Genomic DNA, 25875 nt, shown 5'->3' with positions numbered 1-25875 from the left:
TGAACACTCACTAATGTCCGTCTTAAGTAGCTTCCCGAAACATGTGAAAGCACCTCTTACACACAAGTCATGATGCTTTTTTTCTACAGTCGTCTCAACTTTATTCGGGAATTAAACAGCAAAATAAGTACAACGACATACAGTGAAACCAAATTAAGCACTTCTGTTAAAAACGGTAAACAAACAAAATGTTAAAAGTATACAAAAATTAAGCTAAAAGATTTTTCCGTACATAGCATCATTATATCCCTGACAGGGATAGGAAGTTGGCGATCCTGTGTTGGAATAGAAACAGGTCAAACGTCTCAATAGAGTAGTTCACTGTGAGAAGGCCACACTGCGTCTAATAGTCAGTGACGCACATCTTTGGTCTGGAACTGATTTGGCAAAACAAACTAAAAGGATTCAAAGCGCGATGCTCAACAGAACCAACAGTTGGACCTCGGGTTCAAGCCATTCTCTGAATTAAAACAATGCTGAGGTTCTAATTATATTTGAAATCTCAAGTAGTAAAGCAAAAGGTCCTGGCCACCCATTTTTAAGAAGCTAAAACCAATCAATATATAGCAACAATGTTATTCAAGAAGCTTTCGTAATGATTAGACAACTTTGTCCATCCTGTCTGTCTACGGAACTGGAACACTCCCTTGTCTCTCTTATAACGATACATACCACTCTGCCCCTTTATGGGGACAGTCAGTTTACGATGTGTGTGCGTGTAGTATATGAAGTAGGACATCTCTCTCTCAGCCCTTGGAGCCAGGTTTGAGGGTGCTGAATGGTTTGGAGTTCCTCAGCGAGCCAGAGATCTCCTGCAGGAAGGCGGTGATGTGCGAGTCCTTCTCGGACTTCCTTCCATCGAAGATGACCACCAGGGTGAAGTGTGATTCTGGTCGGGTCAGGTAGTAAGTGCTCTGGACTTTGTCGTCGTAAAAGTGTACCACCTTGTCCAGCGTGTTGAGCTCCGCCTCGCGGTCGCCCATCATCATGATGACGTTGGGCCAGTGAGTGAGTGGCCGCTCGCCCCCGGGAAGGGACACCACGGCGGGGAACTGCTCCACACCCTTGGGCGCCTCGCGGTACGAGTGCGGGTGGTGGTAGCCGTGGCCCTGGAAGCTATCCAAGCCGCGGTTGTCGAACACCAGCGACACGTTGTTGGCATCGTGTTTGCGAATAAACGAACAGATCTTGCCGTGGTAATCGGGCGTCGTGCGTGCTGTCAGGGCCTTCATGTCTGCGGACACCGTCTGCCTGCTCAGCGCCTCATGGAAGTAGAAGCTGAATTTGGCCAGGAGCGCCCCCTGGAGGCGCTGCAGCCACACGTACAGGTGGGGTGGCTGCACGGCCTTCTGGGACTGGCCTCCGAACAGGTGCTTGCGGGTCTCCCTCTGGCGCTGGAAGAGCTGTCCCCAGGCAGTGAGCTTAGAGCTAGCCCCATGCAGGCTGAGCAGGGCGGGCAGGAAGTGCCACTCTGACACCTGGGCCTGGCAGCGCAGGAGCTGTGTCACCACATCCACCTCTGTCTGGAAGCCCCCCTCCAAGCGGCCCAGGATGGGGTGGTGGAACCTGGGAGGAGATGGAGGGGTCATTGGAGAGAAAGCTATATCTAATATAAGGAAGAAATGCTAGTGGTGTCAGATGGTAGCCTTAACTGATCACACTCCACTACGAATCAATCGTGTTCACTATTCTGTAAGACCAATTATCCTAATGATAAATAGCCTCATTAGCACAAATGCTGATTAATATACTGTAAGAGATGGACTGTGGCCGTAGAACAGCATTGGATGTCTCAGGTGTTCTGTGCTGCTAAGAGTGTGTGTGGGACTGGGTGTGGAGGTTCTGGCCCTGATTAGCAGTTAATATCCTGTGTATTCTCAGTGCTAATTACGTTTCCTGGCAGTGTCGACTGCTGTGCGAGAAAGTCACCTTCAACCCTGACTGCACAACCACCCATGTGTGCCAGATTGTGACTCGCTGCAGTGTGAACTGCGACTCCACCGCACAGTGGGCTTTTCTGTGTTGGGCTTGCTTTGGTTCCGGCTGAGCAAAATTTTACATCTGCTGATTTCAGCAGAAATCTCACCCCCCCTCCCTCCCCTGTCGTGCTCACCCGCCCCTCCCTCCCTCCCTCCCCATACTCTCGTTTCTGCAATTTCTCAGCCACTCACACACTATTACAGCCTGCACACACAGCTGATCTTACACACATGACACGTCCCACCCACCTGGAGCTGTATTTCTGCAGCACTGCCTCGAGGGTGGTGACCAGCTCCTCTGAGTTGATGTTCTTCTGGCTGCCCAGCGCGTGCATCTTCTCGTACAGGTCAGCCATCTCCATGCGGGCCTGGGTGAAGTGGCACAGCTGCTCCGACAGGTGAGACAGCAGGTCCTCCAGGTAGGGTGCGGAGCCTGGCTGGGCGTGGCGCCCCATTGTCACCACCTTCCTCAGCGCGTTGAACAGGGAGGTGTAGATGGTGCGGATGGAGTCCTTGCGGCTGAAGAACGACTGGCCGCCTGCAAGAGTGGGTTATGATCCTGATTAACATATTGGAGCAACGTAGAGAAAACAGTCCATGTTGGAAATTGTTGGTTGGGGAGCTATAACCTAACGTAGCTGACGTTTTAAAGTCCCAACAACCGTATTTTCAGGGGAAATGGAAATTGGGTTCAATACTGTAAACATCCACTTCCAGCCGACCCCTCAGGGCAGACGTGATGTGCTGTCTTCAGTGGGGTTTATTGCGGGTTGGCATCTAACGTTATGGTGCATTACCGCCACCCTCATACTAGATCTCATCCTCTCTCTTTCCTTCTGATTCTGCCCAGACTGTAGCAATAGATGGTCAACTGTCTCTGTTTCCTGGCAATAATCACACTTTCCTATCACATTTAAATACTTTTTCAACCGGCTGTGTCCCACCCTTAATCTTGTAAAAAATAGCACCCTCTCTTCTGTTCCTTCCTGCCATCCTCCCCTTCCAGACTTTCATCTCTACTTCAAATAAATGTCTGCCCTTGGTATCTCTATTCCACTGTTCCTGCTATCTCTGCACCATCACTGTCCATATCAGGCTTTTTGACTCTGCCTTGCTCATTGAAACTACAACATGCCCACGACTAAGTGCATGTTTAGCCAGTACATCAACTGCCTCGTTCCCATCCACCCGCACATGGGCTGGGACCCAAGTAAATCTTATCTCTATAACCATCAGTCTAATCCTGCCATGGGTTTGCAGTACCTCAAAGCAGGTATTGCCTGCTACGTGAGCTAAAGGACTGAAAACTCAACACAATGAATCAAAGCAAATAACTATTCTGGCTGGCTTGACTTCCTCCACCTACTTCAAGGCCAACAGTATGCCCATCAGCTCCGCCGTATATACAGCCAGATGATCTGTAATACGTTTCCTGACTGCCACCCCACATTCCTGCACTACAAATGCTGACCCAGTGCATCCTGTCCTTGAATCTTTTGAACCATCTGTGTAAATGGCCACAAAATCCTGATACACAGTATCCAGATGTCTATTAAACAAATCAGATGGATCAACACCCTATCTTTCTGTTGTCTCGTCAACACTTCTAGATCAACTAGGCAGGAGTAGCCATGGTGGACTTACTGGAATAGCTACCATTGGACTAAACTCCCATACAGTCCCATTTTTACCCACCCACCCAAAGCTCATGTTCTGTCCTCACTCATGTTTCTAGCATGCATGTGGAATCCGTTTCGCAGGATGAGACACCCCATGTCCCTGTAAGTTGACCCAAGTTGACCCAGTGCCAGCTACTGTCTCCTAATCTGCAATGGCATATCCCCCATCTTCACCTGTAGTGCAGCCACTGGGGAGGTCCGAAATGCCCCGCTACATATTCTGAGTCTTTGCCCCTGCATGACATCTAGCCTTTCCAATGAGGTCCTGGCTTCCGAACCATATGCTATACTGCCACAGTCTACTACAGATCGTATCAATGCAACATAAAGTACCATTCAAAAGTTTGGATACACCTACTCATTCAAGGGTTTTTCTTTATTTTGACTATTTTCTACATTGTAGAATAGCGAAGAGATCAAAACTATGAAATGACACATATGGAATCATGCAGTAACCAAAAACATGTGAAAAAAAAAATCGAAATATATTTTATATTTGAGATCCTTCAAAGTAGCCACCCTTTGCCTTTACAGCTTTGCACACTTGGCATTCTCTCAACTGGCTTCATGAGGTAGTCAATTAATGCATTCAATTAACAGGTGTACCTTGTTAATTTGTGGAATTTCTTTCCTTCTTAATGCATTTGAGCCAATCAGTTGTGTTGTAACAAGATATGGGTGGTAGACAGAAGATAGCACTATTTGGTAAAAGACCAAGTCCATATTATGGCAAGAACAGCTCAAATAAGCAAAGAGAAATGACAGTCCATCATTACTTTAAGACATGAAGGTCAGTCAATTCGGAAAATGTCAAGAACTTTTAAAGTTTATTCAAGTGCAGTTGCAAAAACCATCAAGCACTATAATGAAACTGGCTCTCATGAGGACCGCCACAGGAAAGGAACACTCAGAGTTACCTCTGATGCAGAGGATAAGTTCATTACAGTTATCAGCCTCAGAAATTGCAGCCCAAATAAATGCTTCAGAGTTCAAGTAACAGACACAACATCAACTTTTCAGAGGAGGCTACGTAAATCAGGCCTTCATGGTCGATTTGCTGCAAAGAAACCACTACTAAAGGACACCATTGAGAAGAGACTTGCTTGGGCCAAGAAACACGAGCAATGGACATTAGACTGGTGGAAATCGGTCCTTTGGTCTGATGAGTCCAAATTCGAGATTCTTGGTTCCACTCGCCGTGTCTTTGTTAGATGTAGACTAGTTCAACGGATGATCTCCCCATGTGTGGTTCCCACCATGAAGCATGGAGGAGGTGTGATGGTGCTTTGCTGGTGACACTGTCAGTGATTTATTTAGAATTCAAGGCACACTTAACCAGCATGGCTACCACAGCGATACGCCACCCCATCTGGTTTGGGCTTAGTGGGACCATCATTTATTTTTCAACAGGCCAATGACCCAACACACCTCCAGGCTGTGTAAGGGCCATTTGACCAAGAAGGAGAGTGATGGAGTGCAGCATCAGATGACCTGGCCTCCACAATCACCCAACCTCAACCCAATTCAGATGGTTTGAGATAAGTTGGACCGCAGTGCTCAGCATATGTGAGAACTCCTTCAAGACTGTTGGAAAATCATTCCAGGTGAAGCTAGTTGAGAGAATGCCAAGAGTGTGCAAAGCTGTCATCAAGGCAAATGATGGCTTCTTTGAAGAGTAAAATACATTTTGATTTGTTTAACTTTTTGTTACTACATGATTCCATGTGTTATTTCATAGTTGTGATGTCTTCACTATTATTCTACAATGTAGAAAATTGTAAAAATAAAGAAAAACCCTTGAATGAGTTTGACTGTTACTGTACATGGTCCTCAATGAGCAACACCCAGCCCCCCACTCCTTCCCCATCAGACAGCACATCACATTTAGCACCTTCTTACACTTTCCCACCACTATCAATGGGTTCTGCCCAGGTCAGGCTAGTGTCAAAGTACACCCCAAGGAACTGAAAGGACCCCACCCTCTCCAAGTTTCTTCCATATAACCTCAAGCATATATCATCTCCCACCTGGTAAAGAACACAGAGAACCTGAATCCCCACATTAATGCCCACTGCCCTACCTCATCAATTGCTTCCTGCACCTTCCTGACTATGTATGGCACATTTCTTCCCCTCTTCCACAAGGCCCCATAATCTGCAAATAATGACCTCCCAATATCTGGCCATACCTGCGAGTAAACATCATTGACTATGATTGAGAACAACAGAGGTCTTAATCACGCTCCCCTGCAGTTATCCACCATTTAGCTGCCTGATAGACTTCCCTACCCAGATAGACCTTCCAAACAGGAAGTCCTTTATCCAGTTGTACGTTCTTCCTCCTACCCCCATAATATCAACTTGATGTGCTGCTGAATACATAAGTCATACAAATGTGGGCTTGTATCGCCACCTGCTGTTAGAAACCTACACTTCAACTTTCTATTATGGAACGTGACTTTCTCGTCTGGATAATAACAACATAATAACATACTAGTCCCACTTGTGATAGGTTACATTAATTGCACTGAGGGGTGTCATTTTGCCACACCAATGAGTTTCGTAGTGCAACAAAAATTGCATTTTCTGTCAGTGCGTGTTTACATGGGGTGCTTCTTACCCAGTTTTTGTCCCAGGAACGTCATGTTATGATAGGTCTTCTCCGCTGCGGCAAGGTGTGCGAAGGCGGCGAGGAGAGCGGCCCAGATGGCCCCTGCGCTCTTGCTGCTGTCCTTCTCTTTCTCCACATAATCCTTCGCCCGGTCGAACGAGAACATTCCGAGCTGCGTGAAGAAACTCTCCAGAATCGCCCGCTCACGAGGCACCGGCCGCAGTTCCTCCTCACGCGGAGCCTCCATCATGCTTTAGGACAGCTAATACAGCAAGTTAACTTGTGAATAGAACATTTATTGCCGTACTAAACTGGTCGCATACTAGTTCGATACTACTGCTATCATGCTAGCTACAGATCTAGGTAAAACAATTTAGCAACACCTCTCTCGGCCCAAACTGAATTTGTCAGAATGTATTGTTCATCTAGCACTGGCATAGAACAAACGAAATGTATAAAACATTATGCGTTAAATAAAATATTTTATACCAATTTAACTAGCTATTCCGTAGACGCCATCTTGGTTTCAATGCGCATCACAACACTACGGCAAAGCAGAAATGTCTGGTGGGACCGTGGGAAGCGTTGCAATCTGAACGTCTAGCGTCCTCTTATGACTTGGAGTGGTTAAAAAAAACACAGATACAGAAATACACTTGAATGGAAATATGAAAATAAATAGTTTAATTCGATCATTTTCGTTGGATAGAGCTGTGTTAATATTTAAGTACTTACCAAGTTGTAGGGCGTGTCATGCCACCCCTTTGCCATGAGAACGAAAAACCATATTGATTTACCTTACAAGACCACTCAATGTGACTTAATTTGTCTGTTAAAGTATCCTTGAACACACTTCAGATTTTCTGGGGTGAGTGTTAGCAGCATTTGACGTCAAACATCAACGACTGTTTTCAATACTCTAGAAAAATATTCCTCTGCTAAAACTTGACACCGCACATTTTTGCCACACAGCAAGAAGAAGAAGGTTAGGGTTAGGTAAGGGTTATTGTTAAGGTTAACAAGGGTACTGGATAGCACTAAGCACATCATCTCTCACACTGTTAATCATTCACAGATGGATGAAATAATCAGTGACCACAGACCCAAAGAGAGAGGGAAAAATTACACCACAAGGACCAATATTTTTTATCAATAGTATAATATCGGGGGAAAATCTAATTCATGTGTGGCTTATTGATAACACATTATTGAAAATAGAATGCTTGATATTTAGAACACTTTCCACTTTTATCCACAACGGGGCGACAATCTCCATTGCATTTCTGTGAGGCTCTGAGTTGAACGCGATCGCCCCTGCGTTGAGAAAGTAGAGCTACTAGCACTGCCAATCTGTTGCTGGTTTTCTGCTTCCGCCTTCTCATCCGCAAGGCACCAACAATGTCTAGTTACTCCAGAGTAATTAATCATGCCACCAGTATATTATGCAGCAACAAAGGTTCCCTGGCCTTCCAGCAATTGCACAGGAAAGTATTCCAGCGTGTTGAAATAACTGAGGACGACTTTTGGTACATTGTAAAGAAGTGTTCTCGGTTTGTTGTGGTGCGGAACCGAGAGAGAACGGACGAATGGGGAACTGACTGTGTGATTGTCGCCAAAACGTCGCTGCGACTATGCAAAAATTACACTAAACAAGATTGCAGAGATTGCCAGGACCTTCACCTTTGCAAATATTTTGTTTATGGAAACTGTAGATTTGGGAAAGGCAGGTAAGAGAAACCTCGACCGCGGTGAGTAATTTTTACAAGGTAGAGTGGCTAGCTAGCTGCAGCATAGATGAGATAGCTATTACGCCCCTTTTATTCTGTATTGATCAATTTGGACAAATAACACCTGCATCCTCTAGTCTAGTACACGAATGTGTGTAAAGTAGTGGTAGCACATTTATTATTATCATCAGAATTGCCTATGGTTCCTTAAATTCATTGATTTGGAACAAGGCATATCATGATAATAAGTTTTCAGTAGCCTACACAAAAGCAAAATTATGCTTGATGTCTTTATGGTACATTCCTGTCTGTTTACCTACTCCACTCTGGTCTGTCTGTGTGCTGTTCTCTCTGTAGGAAACAGTGCAAGTTCTCACATGACGTGCGTTCGGAGCATAACTACACTCTCCTGAGGGAGTGCACTCTGCATGAGCTGCACGAGGATGACTTGTTCCTTTTACTGCTGCAGAATGATCCCGCCCTGCTGCCGGAGGTAACACACAAACACACACAGAGAATATACAGCACAAGCCGCTCCACTACTGACTAGAACCCCACTACACACCTGGATGGAGCCTTACCAAGGCCTGGCGGTGTCCATTAAGAAATGAGCCAGTTCCAATCCCTAGCATCTCTCCCTACGCCCCTGTAGACTTTCATATACCCTTTCTCCCTTAGATGAATACAGTAGAAATGCAATGCTGTGTCTCATGCTCTCTTTGTATGTGAATTTGCCTCTCTTGATCCATGAAGTCTTTCTCCCTTAAGTAAAATGTGGGATGTTTCTGCATTACAGGTTTCTGCCCTAAGGGAGTATAGCAGTGCTCTTTGTGTACGAGCTCATGGTTAGAAGGCGTAGACCTCCTCAATCTTTCTCTCTTTTTCTCTCATTCTTTTTCTCTCTTACTCATTCTATCTCCCCAAAGAGGGAAGGACAGGAGTAGCTTACATCCTGGCATTCCAGTGAAGGGAATTCTGGATGAGATTATAGGCAGGTTCAGTGAGAAGTGAATCCTGCACACTGCTTGGACGATACCTCACCGAACCAGATGCACCTGTAATCTGATTGGACAACTATATGGAGGCCTCGGAGCCTCCTCGGAGCCACAAACAAGTTTCTCAACCAAAAAAAAGGGAAAAAACGTGTTCAGTTTTCCAAGAGTAATGTTGGCTCATCCAGTCTAAACAAATATCACAGTAAATTGATGAAAATGTTTAAAAGACAAAACAAAAAAACACTACAAATACCACCACGTCCAGCCTAAAGCCCAATGTCGGAGAAGAGTCATCTGAGATGAAGACACCTTGGACCTGTGGGACTTCTTGTGTGCAAAAAAAAAAAATATGTAAAAAAAAAAAAAAAAAAAAAAAAAAGACCAAATAAAGATTTTTATATTTTTTTTAAGAATACAAAAAAAGGAAATATAAAAACTTACGCTGTTGATGTGGGTTTGTCCCCGTGAAGTATTCGTTACCCAAAGAGGTAAAGTAGAACTTCTTGGTGTGCGAGGTTAGATCATTTTGACGATGACCATGTATTCTAAAGGCAACTGCTTGGCCCAGCCCCTCTCTGGTTGGCTATGTGTGACTGCCTTGCCACAATGATTGTCTCTGACATTGTTGCTGTGTGTTCCTGACATCAGGTGTGCTCTCACTACAACAAGGCCTCCGGGCCCCACGGCGCATGTACCTTCAGGGATGGCTGCACCAAGGTGCACATGTGCATGCACTTTGTGCAGGACAACTGCATGTTCGGGCCTAAGTGCAAGAGGCAGCACGTCATCGACCAGCATGGCCGTCGCATGCTAGAGGAGAGGGGCCTCAGCAGTGACATCATCAACGACCTGCCTTTCGTTTACCAGAACCTCCACCGCCTCAACACACCCACTACTCCCTACAATGCTAAAGGTATGGAATCCCTCACCTGGAGTGTGTGTGTTCTTTTGGCTTGATCTGCAGTATTTATGCAACTGAGCTGTTCTCTTGGCCTGATCTGCAGTACGTGTATAATCTCTCTGTATATGTGTGTATCAGAGCGTGTAGGTGAGCTGGTCTCCAGGCCTGTGATCAAGAAAGAGGACAGGAAGGAGATTTGTCTGCATTTCATACGCAGGAACTGTAGATTCCAGGGTGAGCTCTCTTCTACTTGATGTTATGTTTTTATGTATTTTTGCCTGTTCAAATCAAGTTTTATTTGTCACATGTGCAGAATGTAACAGGTGTAGACCTTACCCTGAAATGCTTACTTTACAAGCCGTTAACCAACAATGCAGTTCATGAAATGCCGTTAAGAAAACATTTACTAAATAAACTAAAGTCAAAAATGAAATAAAAAGTAACACAAAATTACATAATATTAATAAGGAGGAGGCTATATACAGATGGTACCGAGTCAATGTGCGTGGGTACAGGTTAGTCGAGGTTAGATGTACATGTACAGTACCAGTCAAAAGTTTGGACACCTACTCATTCCAGGGTTTTTCTTTATTTTTACTATTTTCTACATTGTAGAATAATAGTGAAGACATAAAAACTATGAAATAACACATAGAATCATGTAGTAACCAAAAAAGTGTTAAACAAATCAAAATATATTTTATATTTGAGATTGTTCAAAGTAGCCACCGTTTGCCTTGATGACAACTTTGCACACTCTTGGCATTCTTTCAACCGCCTTCATGAGGTAGTCACCTGGAATGCATTTCAATTAACAGGTGTGCCTTGTTAATTTCTGGAATTTCTTTCCTTCTTAATGTGCTTGAGCCAATCAGATGTGTTGTGACAAGGTAGGGGTGGTATACAGAAGATAGCCCTATTTGGTAAAACACCAAGTCCATATTATGGCAAGAACAGCTCAAATAAGCAAGGAGAAACGACAGTCCGTCATTACTTTGACATGAAGGTCAGTTAATCCGGAAACTGTCAAGAACTTTGAAAGTTTCAAGGCAGTCGCAAAACCCATCAAGCGCTATGATGAAACTGGCTCTCATGAGGGCCACCACAGGAAAGAAACACCCAGAGTTACTTCTGCTGCAGAGGTTAAGTTCATTAGAGTTAACTGCACCTCAGATTGCAGCCCAAATAAATGCTTCACAGAGTTCAAGTAACAGACATATCTCAACATCAACTGTTCAGAGGAGACTGCGTGAATCAGTCCTTCATGGTTGAATTGCTGCAAAGAAACCACTACTAAAGGACACCAATGAGAAGAGGAGACTTGCTTGGGCCAATAAACACGAGCAATGGACATTAGACCGGTGGAAAGCTGTCCTTTGGTCTGATGAGTCCAAATTCAAGATTTTTTGTTCCAACCGCAATGTCTTAGTGAGACGTAGAGTAGGTGAATGGATGATCTCTGCGTGTGTGGTTCCCACCGTGAAGCATGGAGTAGGAGGTGTGGGGGTGCTTTGCTGGTGACACTTCAAAACTGTTGGAAAAGCATTCCTTGTGAAGCTGGTTGAGAGAATGCAATGTGTGCAAAGCTGTCAAGGCAAAGGGTGGCTACTTTGAAAAATCTAAAATATATTTTGATTTTATTTAACAATTTTTTTGGTTACTACATGATTCCATATGTGTTATTTCATAGTTTTGATGTCTTCACTATTATTCTAATAAACACCGAGTAGCAGCAGTGTAAAAACAAAGGGTGGGGGGAGGTCAATGCAAATAGTCCGGGTGGGCATTTGATTAATTGTTCAGCAGTCTTATAGCTTGGGTGTGGAAGCTGTTAAGGAGCCTTTTGGACCTAGACTTGATGCTCCGCTGTTGGTATATTTCTATGCTTTTGGTATGTTTGGATGTGGTTCTCGCATGCTTGTTTGTGTAATGCATTTGTGTGCCCAGACCAGTGTCTCTGTGTGCATTTTAACCTGCCCTATAAGTGGGAGGTGTTTGATGGGAACGACTGGATACACCTGCATCACACTGAGGACATCGAGAGAGCCTTCTGTGATCCCCGGAACACACACAGGTCAGGGTTCACCACAGTCCACTAAAGTTGAAAGTGGACTCTTATGCACCTTTTCAAACCAATATGTTTTCCCGCCAACTTTAGCATCCCTCTAACTTTTATTTCCGCGAACCGACCTAGTCATGATTGCGGTAAAGTTCTGCCTATGGCTTAGTATGAAATGTAGCTGTAATGCTGAGGCGGCATTGGCACGCACTATGCTCTTAAAGGAAAATTCCACTCAAAATACTGTCTGTATTTTTGTATTTTGAAAGTTATGTATCTTGAAAACTTGATTTCTGACATGCAAAACATTTTGGGACTATATCAACAATGGACCAATGATGGTTGCTAGGCAGCGCCCTTACTACTTTCTTCCTGGCAGTTCTAAACTTTGCGAGGCATGTCACTTCACCCATCTCTTCGCATAACCCACTACATTAACTGTTTTCTTAACCACAACTGCATGGATCTATAAATAATTACTTTGGGAGTAAATATCACTGAATGATGAACATATTGGAATAAAGTAGGCTAATGCAATTGAAGGCATCAAATTGTTGCTTACTGAAACTCCGAAAGTCATCAAATTGTTATACTACATTTGAAGCATAGCCTACCCGTGTGTAGTGAACTATTTCAGCACCGTTTTGCACGGCTTTGAGACAAGCGTGGGGACTCTTGATAAATCAATCAATGTCAGATTTTTATTTTCACTGAATCTCCGTTTGGATATTGGTTAGGCTACAATTAGGCTGTGGAAATGTTAGCTAAATTGAGGTGAGTGCTGCTCGTGATCATCTTGTCTAGTTGGCTCATTTATTAGCACAGATCAGAACATTTTGCCAGTATGTGAAGTAGCTAAACAAGTGGATTATTTTGCTCTTGCAGTCATTTAGTATCCTTGTTCTACCTGACCAAAATATTTTGACTTGTCTTAATCAGTGTGATTTTCTGTAGGCTATATTTGGCTAATACTCATAAAATAAAAAATCGTCCTCCCTCATCTTAAACGGCATCGACCGCCACTGACGTCCACCCACATCGGCCCACATGTACTCTCTCTTAAACTTGCCGGCATGTGCACAGTATATATAAAAGGCTTATCCAAGCAAGAATGTGGTAAAAATTGGACTGTATGAATTGGGTTCTAAAAAACATTTGCAGATATTTTTTTTTACAGGCAACATCCCGTAAAGTCTGACTGTAAAATGAAAATAATCCATGAACATCTCTCTCGCTCTCTCAGTCCAGGATCTCGGCCAGTAGACTTCCTAACGATGACACAGGAGTCGGACCCCGTGCGGCGCCTCTCCACGGTTTCCTCGGTAACAAAGCCGGCTCACTACATCCTGACCACTGAGTGGCTGTGGTACTACAAGGGCGACCACGAGAACTGGATTGAGTTTGGAAGACCTGTGAGTCTGGAGGAAAAAATGGGAGGCAATGAGTTTTGCGGTTGACATTTGAGATATGGATGTGAGGATTCTGTGATGTTAAGTAGTGGTGCTGTTGTGGTTGAGTTACGGTTAAAGAGCATTCGGTATTGATAAGAGCTTGGATTCAATGCCAGGCGCTCTATAGAGCAGCTCATTACTCTTGAGTTTTAATTTAGCATGAGCCGACACGTGCAGTGTTTCCCGTTAATTCTATCTCCGGCGAACGTCGGGAAATTAGCATTAAAAGTTGCATTGTCGGCTGTCCAGTGTGCTACTCTATAAAATGCCTTGGATTGAATCCCGGCCTAAGTATGTGGTGGTGTTGCGGTTGTCTTGCGGTCAGGACGATAAACAGCGTATGACATCCCTCTCGTCCCGGGAGCTGGAGGAAGCGTACCTGGCAGACGGATCTGCTGAGGTCACCATTATGAAAGGTCACCGCAGCTACTCCCTCAGTTTTCAAGGTAAAGCTCTTAGTACATCCCCAACATACACCTGCACTGAAATAGTTGAAATAAACCCGATCAATATGTTTATATCAAAACATACAGTGACCAGGACGAGGTGTCATTCATCTTTGATCTCTCCTCTTTTTTTTTTGGTACCCTTCCTTTCTCTTCCCTACCCTCATCGCCTCTGCCCCTCTCCTCATCAACTTGTCCTCCACTTTCAAACCTTCCTGCAGACATGTACCAGCGGAACCCCAAACACAACACCAAGAGGAGGGTGCGTCGCCGACCACGCTTCATCTCTATCATGGAAGTGGAGAACAAGACTGCACTGTAGAGAGAGAGAGAAGGGTGAGAGAGAGAGAAAATAAAGAGGAGGAATAAATGGGCAGATCTGTTCCTCTCTGAATGAATGGAGTACCTTTACTCTGGATCTGGTGAGTGGGGATAAATTGGACTGGCTGACAGTCACCCTAATACAACACGGTATGTAAGTCACTCAATACCACAGGGATGACTACCTGGCACTGCCATGAAGAGCCAGCAACAGGAAATCACAATGTGTTGCTAATTTCAAATAATGTTACTGATATAATATGCATTTTCTTTGCATATTACTTTTTTTTTGCTCATTGGAAAACCGGGTGCCCTCAGATGGTGTCTGTTTTTACGTTTCCTGTAATCAAGTATCAATACCTAAATACAACTTGTCTTTTATGTACAAAATGTCTGACTGTAGACAAATGAGGAAGTATTTACATTTTTCTGTACATTTTAACATTTTGAATACCTATCACGTTTTGAGTTAATCGAAGTCTAGTATATAACTCTATTTCCTAGCATGCATCTCTATATTTATGTAAAGATAAAGATGTGATAATAAAACTATAGACTGGTCTGGCATGTTTATTTGTGGAATAGTTTTTCTACATGTCTATTTTCTGTTATTCAAGACCATACTCAGACTCATTTTCATGTCTCCCCATATTTAACATAATTATTTACACAGAAGCCTTATTATGAACATCATTTGGCCCAAATATTCTAAATGAAAACCATATAGATCAGCGTTTCTTAAAGTATGGGTCGCGGATGGGTCGCGACGTAAATGTATAAATATTTCATGAATTGAATTAATTTGGCCAAGTGCAACTATGCTCTCTGCTTATCAGCAGTCACTGCTCTCTGCTTATCAGCAGTCTCTACTCTCTGCTTATCAGCAGTCTCTGCTCAGTTTGGGGAGGTTGTAGAGGGAGATGCCCATGTGCTTCGCTGTTTACCGGATCTTTTTTTTCAGCAGTTTTCTTGAAGATCACTCCGCGACCCACACCCTGCAGCGCTGTCGTTCAAGCCATTGACTTGTTATTCCCGCTCGCCATCACTCACGCTGTAGTGAAATGGACTCGTGCTAGCCACCAGTTCTGACTGAGCTCAATTGTCATGAAACGCAAATACAGTGATTACTTTTTGTCTCTTTCATACAAACTTTGAGAAATAACGAGGAGCACTCACAATGTGTTTTGTGTGGGGAAGTGCTTAGTAATGGGTTTCTCGAAACGAACCAATTATTAAAACGACACGTCCTGACCAAACATCCAGGCACATGACAGTAAACCCAAGGAGTTATTTCAGAACAGGGCAGAATGCTTCAGGAGACCGTGCTTCGAAAGTGGAAAAGTCAACTAGCAAGACATGTTATAACAGGTGATGATAAGCAGAAATAAGGGAGTACTATCTCTCATAGTAGTAGGGAGTTTCTCTTTAAAAAAAGTCCCATCCCTTGTAACGTTACACAGCTAATACCTCTCATTAGGACTGTGTTTTCTGGTCTACATATGTGTTAGGTGATACATCAGTTTATTCCAGTTTAGAATAAAAAAAAATGTATTTTAAGAGCTACAGTTCCAACCTAGACTTTCTATCAACAATCATTTATACATTAAGATGTACAGTAGGACAGATTTTTTTAAATCTGTACTGTTACTTAGGGTTGCACGATCAAAAAGCCTGGGTGTGTGTGTTCTGTTATACATCTGTGTGATGGGATCAATCCGTTTATTCCAGTTCAGAATGAAATTATTTATTGTATTTTAACAGCAACAGTTCCAATCTAGACAGGTATGTAAGAGAGTGTTTTTAATGTGGGGAAAAAAAAACATGAAAATATATTTATGGGTATTTCATTATTTGTTTTTGTCTATATTGCATTTTTTTTAGGCATAAGGGCAATTAAATGTTCCAATATTTACGTATAGTTGCATATTTTCCAATGCTTGGGTCCCAGGAAAACACAGAATTTCTAATTTGGGTCCCAGGCTGAAAAAGTTTAAGAACCCCTGATATAGATCCATGATTCACAAGGGCCTATGCCTTGTATTAATAAGGACAAGTTAACCGGTATTTTGAGTGGCATTCTCCCAGCCAATGACCAGGTATGTTGGCACACGCATTTGAGGAATGCCAGGGGTGTTGCAGCGAACGCTCTGCTGCAAAATCATCCAACCGATGCGCGCCTCCCAAGAATAAACCCAATAATGGCGTGCTCATGATTTGTGTGTAGAATCGAATGTCATGTTTGGGTATTATGGACTGTGAATTACAGGCGCAATGACAAATTCCTATTCGATGCGGACAGTATGATACTCAGACGTGTCTAGAATCTCAGGTTCTCCAGTGATGGGCGCTCGAGTGTGTGACGTTTCACGGCGAGATGATCAAAATGTATGAACACGGCGCGGCTTACGTTCAAGCGGTCGGCCGCGAACAGATTCAATAATTACTGGCGACATTGGGAGTTATTTTTCAAACGAAAAAAAAAATGGTTTTTAGGTTCTGCATTTTGCAACATAGTACATTTGTTCGTTCTGTCTCCTTGCCGGTGAGCGCGCGGCCGCATGGGCCAGGGAGATGCGTGACGCGCCTGTACCGCATCTCCTGGATGGCAGGTAGGCTCCATCACATCTCTGTGAAAAAATAGGCTATGGAAAGAAAGAAATGCGGCGACTGCTGTAGGCTAACAGTTTGTGTGTTGGAGAGATTTGGATTAGGCTTTTTCCTGTTCTTTCAGTTTACACGTAGGTTAGTTAAATATTATCAGCCGATTGACAGCGTTCAGTCTTAATAAAAAGGCTTCAAAATTTGTGCTATTAACAGCTCGCGCTTGCCGCCCTTTTTTATCACTAAAATGTATCAATTTGTATATTTCTGCGAAAGTGTAGGCATACTGTGGGAAAATGTAAAAATGTCCACTAGACGAGGTGTCGTAATGATAAAGATGGGATAATAAGATGGGAATTGTGTCATGACCGACAGTATTATAGGTTAATTAGGATACAGCAACTAAATCCGTTGTAGCCTACCGTTTCATGGGCTATTTTAAATAGGCTTAATAAAAAATAAATCAATGAATTAACCGCACCATGGCTGTCAGATTTGTGAGATGCATGATGTTTGTTGGCAGACGTGGCCTAGTATAAGTTTCCCAATTATGGGGTCAGCCAACCAGCTATCAAATGTGACAGGACACTGGTAAGGCAGCCTGTCTACTGCTTTAATAGCCTAGTTAAAAAAAGGCACCCATTAATTGGTTCTATACGATGAAGATATTTTTATTACAAGCCTTTATCTATATAGATTTGTATTATTAGATATTTGCATATAGGGCCTCCTGGTCGCCAGAAAGCATGCAGTGATGATGCGATAGAGGAGAGATGGCATCGCACGTGTGTGATGTGACTACTTGCGTGCCATGGAAAGTCTGATCCTGATGAGCACGGGTTCGAGGATGTGCCCCGGAGCCTCTCAGGGCCTGCGCATTTATTGCGCGCATCTGCTGGTAGCTTCCTTGCTGGTGTCCATGACGATGTCAAGCTCACCTGTTGCAGGTAACTGGCATTTAATTTTCTTACCTTCATAGGCATGGATGGCTGGTGGCTTTGACTCTGAATGATAAGAATTACTGTTCACACCTGGTTTCATCAAGGTACACTGAGAGATGGGGCCAGTATTTGACTTGTCCTTGACTTTTGGAGCTGTCCTTGGTGCTGAATCCACCAACTTCCATATTCACCCCCATTTCCTCGCCTCGTGTCTTTCCATCCTTTTACCTCTGTCTGTCCATTCATCCTCCTCCATCTCTCAGTGACTCGGTTATGTCGTCAGGGACAGCTGGACAGTGGATGCCTACACACACAGTCATCCCTCAGTCAGTCCCACTCACTGGCCTTGGGTCATCACACCCACTGATACAATCACACAAACATACGGCGCATACAAGCACCCACTCCAAGTCAAATATATCCTGACTTAAAATAAAGAAATCTGTGGGCGGTCTGTGTGGCAGGGGCAGACGGACTACTTCCTGGTGATGAAGGATGTTTAGCACTGCTGATTGGATCACTGTCATCAAAGCCATGTGGATCGACTTAAGGGTGCTGCATGATATTCTTAGAAACACAAGTCTTTACTCTCATCTATCTTCATTCCTGCACTCTCGCTCTTTCTTTCTCTTCTCTCTCGATTACTCTTCCCCTCTAATTCTATTTCTTTGTCTTTTTTCTGCTCCCTTGCTCTCTCCATCACTCTCCCTCTCTGAATCAATGTAATATGTGTGCGTGTGTGTGATTTGATCCTGCTGTTGGCTGGGATGCCTCTGAGCTGTGTGCTGTGTCTGCAGCATACCAATGAGCTCCCCACCACACAGCACGTGACACTGCCGCAAAGCACGGCAGCGCCTAGTCAAGGCTAGGAGGAGGAGGTGGTGGCAGGGTGCTCGCTGTAATGTAACTTACTGTACTGCCGAGTGTGTGTGTGTGTGTGTGTGTGTGTGTGTGTGAGAGAGAGGGGATGGATGAGGAGCAGGGAGAGCAAGGAGATTGTTCATTTATTCTGTTTTAGTTAAGGTAACAATCATAGAGTGACCTGGTTATGGTTATCATACATCTGTACTATAGCGCTTTGTGATACAGTATATTGTGCTTAAAATTATGATAAATTAACTGGGTGTTTCTCTATGCCTTTGTGTGCGTGTAAGACTCTTCAGTGTCATGTTGAGTGAGGATTGTGTGTGCAGGGCCGACCCTACAAATAAGCAACAGTCGGGGTCTCAATTTACTGTTGAGAGTTAGAATAATAATACACAAGGTGCCATTTTGAAATTTGGTAGTGCATCAGAAGTTTTCCTCTTATGTCAGTCACTCAGTTAGCCCATGTCAGCTAACATTTTATAAATTGCTAGGTAAGTTAGTTAGCCAGCTGTCTAAACATTGTAGTAATCATGGCCGAATTACCGACCGAAATGCAGGGCATGTGCCCAGGGGCCCTGACCTCCAGGGGGCCCCCATTGACTTTGTTAGTCACTCACCCAGAAATTGTATTAACCTGTCATAAGTCATGGCAAAATGTGTAGAATTGCTGGAAACGGGCCTTAAATATGTATAAATGGCAGGAAAAATATTTGTTTTAAAACTGCACAATTTCTCTCTGCCCCATGACAAAATGTGTAAAATTGCAGAACGATGTATTTAGAACTGTCTCTACTCATGTCAAAATGTTTAAAATGACAACTTTTTTTATTTGTTTTGCCACCTAGAGGGGCAGACGCATGTTTTGCTTATGAGATGGTCACACAAACAAATCTCGCTTAGGGCCCCTAAAAGTCTAGGGTCGGCTCTCTCTCTCTCTGTGTGTGTGTGTGTGTGTGTGTGTGTGTGTGTGTGTGTGTGTGAGAGAGAGAGAGTGTGAGATCAGTGCTGGGCTCTATCCTCTGCTCGTTGTATTCTCTAGATGGAGCTCAGCTTTAACTAGGTCTCTCAGCCACCAGCAGGGATTCTGCTCAGCCTGCTGTGTTCATACATACATTTTAACCACGCACACATGTACACGGCCCTGCGAAAGACTAGTGTCCTTTCCAAGGGGCGTACTTGTACATCAAGCTGCCTCACGCTACAGAAACAAGAGAGGCTCCTGCACTATGGGCCATTATGGACATGTGTTGTGACTGTAGTTTATCTCTCCACAGGTGGTGTAGACTCCAACAGAACGACAGCAGCACTGTCGTCATCACGGTCGTCATCGTCACCCTCTTCCAGATGGCCAGGCGCCAGCCCACCCAAAGACACTGGTCACCCTGGTAACGCTGACGCTGCCTCAGTGGACGATGAAACTCAGGGCATACACCTCCTCCTGAGACCCCCGGACCTGCTGTCCCCCAGTCACCCCCCTCCTCTGCCCCCCCACAGCCAGCCCACCCTCACCCCTCCCCCGCCCTGGGAGCACGCCCCCTCCCTAGAGGAGGCCTGGGGGTCCGGAGACTACCTGGAGACGCTCTCCTTCATGGGCCCAGAGGGGGAGGAACTGGCCCTAGCCACAACCTTGCCCAGCCACACCTACGACCCTGACGACGGGGCCTCCTACGACACCTCCTTCCCCTCCCGCCCAACCCTCCCCCTGTCCTCCAGCCTCCTCCGACCCTCTACGTCCCCCACCTCCCCCCTCCGGGAGGGCCTCCCCTTCACCCACCCTGCTGAACCTGAGGGATACCCTCCCTGGGATGAAGAAGACTATGACCTGGGGGACATGTTTCCTCTAGAGCCCACGGAGCTGCTGCTGCCAGATATGAACAGTCTGGAGTACTACACCAATCTGCTGGCCAGAGAGAGAGATGAGGAGAGGAACAGAGAGAGGGAAAAGGAGCAAGAACGGGAGAGAGAGAGGGAAAGAGAGCGAGAACGGGAGAGAGAGATGGAAAGGGAGCGAGAACGGGAGAGAGAGAGGGAAAGGGAGCGAGAACGGGAGAGAGAGAGGGAAAGGGAGCGAGAACGGGAGAGAGAGAGGGAAAGGGAGCGAGAACGAGAGAGAGAGAGGGAAAGGGAGAGGGATAAAGATGTGGAAAGAGACAGAGATGGAGAAATGGTCATCCCACCCCCAAAGACCACCCCCAAACTCTTCATCACACCCACCGCTACCACAAAAACACACACCCACACACACACTCAGTCCCCGTCCCCCTCCCTTAGCACAGGGCCCCCTCCAGCCCGGGATCACAAGCACCCCCTTGTCCCCTCAGTGGGTCCCACCCCTCCCCTGACCCTCTCACCCACTCTCTGGGATGGTCAGGGTACCCTCACCCCTGGAGTTAGACCCACCTCCAGAATACCCCCTCAGCCTCCTGTTCCGCGGCCCAGAGTCCCCCCAGCTACCCCTGGCAGACACCCTCCACTGCCCCCCTCTAACACCACCAGCCTGGCTCGCCCCCCCATGCTGCGACCTCCAGGGAGGGACCCCATAAAACCACCACCCGTGATCGAGGTCCCCGGCAATCGACCTACGACCACTACCAAGGCAACCACCGTTACCACGACAACCACTGGCACCCTGGCGAGCGTCACCTGGACTCCCCCAGTCCAGGCCCCTCCAGGACGCCAGTACCTGTGTAACGTCACCAAGCCTGAGATGTACCTGGTCAGAGTGGGTAAGACAACACCAGTAGAACTCATAGTAGACTAGAGATGGAGGCACATATGAGAGGCAATTGTATGCCAATATTGTAGATGGGGATGCATTGCACTGTGCTCTACTGCTCTGGCCTGTCAATGTGTTGTGCTTGGGATCTCATGGTCACCTGTTTAAAGGGAGCACATCCCTTGGTTAGCCAATAGCTTAGGAGTGTGTTTTCAGGGAATGCATTGGCAATGGTTGAATGCAGGTTGTTTGAGGTTAACCCTGTCTCTTCCTAGTCCTGCCTAAGTCTGCCTCCACTGTGGGCTTTGGCCAGGTCAGGGACATCTTGAAGAGGGAGTTCAACTGCTCAGTGGAGCTGCAGGTAGGTCTGCTATCAATACTCACTGGGGAAGCTTTGGGGAAAGAGCATGTTTGTAGCCATGAGATGCATTGCAGGAATGTGCAAATTTGCCCTTCACAAATGTCTTGAATGCCAATCATGCCTGCCTTCCCTATCCCCCTCTCATCCTCTCTCTCCCTCTGCTCTCTTCTCCCTCCCAATCCTCTCTCACTCCCTCTGCTCTCTTTTCCCTCCCAAACCCCCTCTCTCTCTCTCCCTCCGCCAGGTCCTGAGAACTCCGTCTAGCTTTGCGTTCCGTGCTGTGGCGGGACCTCTGATCTTCACCGCCATGTCTGTCATCAACGCTCTGCGCCAAGCAACACCAGGCTCCTCCTCGTTTCCCACTGTCTCACCCCTCTACGGCATACCTGATCGCAAGTACCAGATACACTCTGGTAGGAACCTCTCTCTCTCTCTCTCTGTCTGTCTGTCTGTCTGTCTGTCTGTCTGTCTGTCTGTCTGTCTGTCTGTCTGTCTGTCTGTCTGTCTGTCTGTCTGTCTGTCTGTCTGTCTGTCTGTCTGTCTGTCTGTCTGTCTGTCTGTCTGTCTGTCTGTCTGTCTGTCTGTCTGTCTGTCTGTCTGTCTCTCTCTCTCTCTCTGTCTCTCTCTGTCTCTCTGTCTCTGTCTCTCTCTGTGATGTGCAGTTCTAATGCTTTTTTTCCTTTTGAACGCCTCTTTTTACTGACTTGAGTGTCATGATTTGTTTTTCTGAGTAACTCGTTCGTTTGACTTGCTGGTCGCAATGAGTCCTATAGCAGGATTAATACACGCTCCTCCTGCTCAGAGGTTCCAGAGGCGTGGTCCGACCAACAACTGTCATTCATGCGCACATGGAAATAGATCATGTGTTGCAGGTAGTATAGAGAAGAAAAATTGAACTGATAATTGATCTCGTGAATGAATTGATTATTGAATGTTGCGATGACACAGCTTTGTAGAACCATAACTTTACACAGCCTCTGCTTAATAAATTTGAATCGTTTTGGGACGCTGCAGTTGGAACGATATTGTGTTTATCGCCCTCATGGCATTCCGCCATGAGTCGTTCCCAATCCAGCCCGGTTGCGGCCACAGCTAGACCTCGCTTCAATATATCAAGAAATAATCGTATTTGTATGCCTAGCAATCTACAAATGTACGTTGTTTAAATCCAACTTTTACAAGTCTGTCACAAATGGAAACAAATGTTCACCCCTATGGTGAACAATGTGAAATAGAGGCTTGTAGAATCATGACTTGAGTTTTCAGTTCATCGTTGGCCGGTAGGGGGTCCTGCGTGCTCTGGGCATTACTGACTGAAATTAACTAAATGAGTCGAAAGATTTCTTCCATCACTAGTGTGTGTGTGCATTCGCGTGCGCGCGTTTTAGTGCTGCATTAGACAATGTGTGTGTACTGTCAGTGTGATAATCTATAATGTGTGTGTTTTTCAGTGCTGCAGTTTGTGCCCAGTCACGTGGATGTGCGTGTGTGTAACTTCAGTGAGCGAGTGGAGAGAGGATTGCTGATGGCCTACACAGAGACACGCAGACGCGCACATGAATTTGGCAACGTTACTGTACAGGTAAGAGTCGTAGCCGTGAAGGTGTGTGCATTAAGCCGTTCACTTGGGCAGGTTCAGCGGAGCTGAGGAAAGGGATTCAGATCAATCAAAAAGTGAGTCAATCTGTAACACGTGTGTTTGTGTGTTTGTGTGTGTGTGTGTGTGTGTTTACCTCCAGCTCCTGAACATCACCATGGGTCAGGCCAAGCCACAGGGTGACCAGAAGGTTCCGGTGGACATCACGTTTGCGTTGCGTGATGGGCGGGGCTACCTGTTAGGGTCAGAGGTCAGCGGTCACCTGAGACACCTAAGCACGGTGGAGTTCAGCTTCTACCTGGGCTTCCCCGTGCTGCAGATCGCCGAACGTAAGTCACACACACATCTCATCTACCCCTCACTGACACCCCACACACCCCCCATCTATACACCAGTTACTATCCCACACACACACACGGACGCCAGGACACACAGACACATGCGCGAACACACAGACGCGCACACACACACACACACACACGCACACACACACACTTATACACTCTCACACCTGGGTGCCGTTTGTAGCATCCTGACCATATGCATATATTGTACTCCCACACACACCCATTCTAAAGGAGTTACTCACCCCACAGACAACAGTGACTAACCTGATCTTCTCTATCCTGTGTGTGTCTCCCCAGCCTTCCACTACCCCGAGCTAAACGTTTCTCACCATCTACGCTCCTCCTGGGTCCGCACAGGTACGAATTTCAGCTTCGGGACTTTCAGCCTTAAGCTCAATATTGAGAGAATGACCGTGCTAGAGCAGCATGAATGTGTTTATGTGTTGCAGTCATGACGGCCGTTTTTGAGAAGTGCATTAGTGTTGCGCGTGTGTGTGTGTATTGCAGTGTTACTGGGTGTCCAGGAGCAGACTGTGACTGAGCGGAGCTTCAAGGCTCGTCTGGAGCGCCGTCTGGCCCTGCTGCTGGAGGAAGGGCTGGGGGAGGGGAGTCAACGACCCCGCTGGAAGAGATCCACGGCCGTGGGTAACAACAGCTTACAGGTAAACGACACACTTATACACTCTCGCACCCACTATGGGTGCTGTTTGTAGCATCCTTACCACATGCACATGCTGTACTCACCCACACACTACACACACACACACACAGACACACACACTGACTCCATGGTGTTATCTCCAGGTGGTGCGTGTGTCGAGACTGGCAGGTTCAGGGCGTTCTCTGGAAGTGGTGTATTTCGTGGAGGGACCAGGGGGGGAGAGAGTTCCTGCTGATGCCACCGCTGCCACCCTCAACCGCCTGGAGCTGCAACGGGCTGCCATCGTACTGGGGCACCGCGTCCAGAGACCCCTTGCCCAGCGTGAGTCTATGCATGCGACCGCGCAAGTGTGTGTTCGCGCACCAGCGCGTGGCCGCATGCACACTTGTGTGGATTTCGATAAGTAGTACTTATGTTATTCAGTGATTCACAATGTAAGCCCATGTAGGTTGGCTGCACTCATTTCCTAATGTACAGTAGCATATTGCTTAGATAAAAGTGTAAGCTGATTGTATATGTACATAATGTATTTGCCTTCTGTAGCTGTGGAGACACTGACAGTGCCCCCGTCTGAGACTCAGAGCAGCAGTGTCTGGCTGATTGTGGGGGTGGTGGTGCCTGTCCTGCTGGCTATCTTCATCATCATCATCCTCTACTGGAAACTGTGCGGCTCGGAGAAGCTGGAGTTCCAGCCTGACGCCATCAACACCATTCAGCAGAGACAGAAGGTCAGGGGCAGGGGTGAAGGGTTAGCGGGTCGACCTCCATGGGTGACTGTGGATTTGTGATCTGACTGGAATTGCATCAAAAGGAGAATGGCATAAGGCTGTAGTCATGCATACATACATGTCTTGATGTGCTTGGATCTCTCCTTGTTCCACCTTTACCTCTTTCCTCCCCATCTCTTTCTCCCTTCTTTCTCTCTCTTTCTGTCTCCCCTCTCTCTTTCTTTCTATATCTTCCCCCTCTCTTTCTCTCCACCCTCTCTCCAGCTACAGGCTCCCACTGTGAAGGGGTTTGACTTCGCCAAGCTCCACCTGGGGCAGCACAGTAAGGATGACATCATGGTGATCCAGGAGCCTGGTGCCCTCCCTGTGCCCATCAAAGAGGCCACCCCCTCTAAGGGAGGGGATGTCAACACTCCCAAATCCAAGGGCTCCTCCACCAAGGCTGCCCGCGCTAACCGCCGTAGGGGGAGGTTGGTAACACATCCACAAGCATGGATACATCCACACTAATCCACAAACCCACACTAACCTCAGTTTTTTTCTCTGATTGGCCAGACTGTCTCCGTCAGATGGTGACTCGTTAGGTAGCGACCAATCGAGTGGCAGAGAGTCTGCAGAGGAGACCACCAGACATGTGGCCACGCCCCACGAGGGGAAACAGCACCGAAACAAAACGCCCAAGAATGGCAAGAGACACGCCCCTTTCTCTTTACCTTAAGCCTTATTCATAACATTCTGATAGAAATGTACCATGATCGAACAAACTGGATTCTTTGTCATGTAGATTAGAACGAGGAATCAGGTCATCTCTACATGTATACTGTTCTATCTACAACGGCCGTGCTGAAACACAGAGGAGAATAAGTGGTAGAGGGAGAGATTGTGAGA

At 46.0% G+C, this 25875-nt stretch overlaps 3 protein-coding genes across 4 annotated transcripts; 2 read left to right on the top strand and 1 right to left on the bottom strand.

Moving 5' to 3' along the window:
* Nucleotides 1-73: 73 nt before the first annotated feature.
* Nucleotides 74-6875, bottom strand: kics2 (KICSTOR subunit 2). Its single transcript, XM_014207627.3, has 4 exons — nucleotides 6758-6875; nucleotides 6278-6530; nucleotides 2229-2517; nucleotides 74-1566 (listed from the first exon to the last, which is right to left on the bottom strand). The coding sequence occupies exons 2-4, from the start codon at nucleotides 6516-6518 to the stop codon at nucleotides 747-749; spliced, it is 1350 nt and encodes a 449-aa protein (XP_014063102.1). The 5' UTR covers nucleotides 6519-6530; nucleotides 6758-6875; the 3' UTR covers nucleotides 74-746.
* Nucleotides 6876-7040: 165 nt separating this feature from the next.
* Nucleotides 7041-14729, top strand: LOC106609149 (protein mono-ADP-ribosyltransferase PARP12). The gene is made up of 8 exons (XM_014207629.3): nucleotides 7041-7995; nucleotides 8353-8488; nucleotides 9639-9903; nucleotides 10030-10125; nucleotides 11839-11965; nucleotides 13194-13362; nucleotides 13727-13847; nucleotides 14069-14729. The coding sequence occupies exons 1-8, from the start codon at nucleotides 7667-7669 to the stop codon at nucleotides 14167-14169; spliced, it is 1344 nt and encodes a 447-aa protein (XP_014063104.1). The 5' UTR covers nucleotides 7041-7666; the 3' UTR covers nucleotides 14170-14729.
* Nucleotides 14730-16089: 1360 nt separating this feature from the next.
* Nucleotides 16090-25841, top strand: LOC106609146 (uncharacterized). Of its 2 annotated transcripts, none has more exons than XM_082977628.1 (12): nucleotides 16090-17716; nucleotides 19852-21303; nucleotides 21569-21654; nucleotides 21899-22067; nucleotides 23106-23236; nucleotides 23394-23580; nucleotides 23896-23955; nucleotides 24106-24260; nucleotides 24403-24580; nucleotides 24803-24987; nucleotides 25258-25457; nucleotides 25543-25841. In XM_082977628.1, exons 1-12 carry the CDS (start codon nucleotides 17581-17583, stop codon nucleotides 25703-25705), a joined length of 3102 nt encoding a protein of 1033 aa, XP_082833754.1. In that variant the 5' UTR covers nucleotides 16090-17580; the 3' UTR covers nucleotides 25706-25841. The 2 variants fall into 2 exon arrangements, with proteins under 2 accessions (XP_082833754.1, XP_082833753.1); XM_082977627.1 differs by having other exon boundaries at nucleotides 16091-17716; nucleotides 25252-25457; nucleotides 25543-25840.
* Nucleotides 25842-25875: the final 34 nt, after the last annotated feature.

This window comes from Salmo salar, chromosome 07, assembly GCF_965601325.2.
Source record: "Salmo salar chromosome 07, fSalSal1, whole genome shotgun sequence".
Lineage (NCBI taxonomy): Eukaryota > Metazoa > Chordata > Actinopteri > Salmoniformes > Salmonidae > Salmo > Salmo salar.
This window is presented reverse-complemented; position numbering and strand designations above follow the sequence as displayed.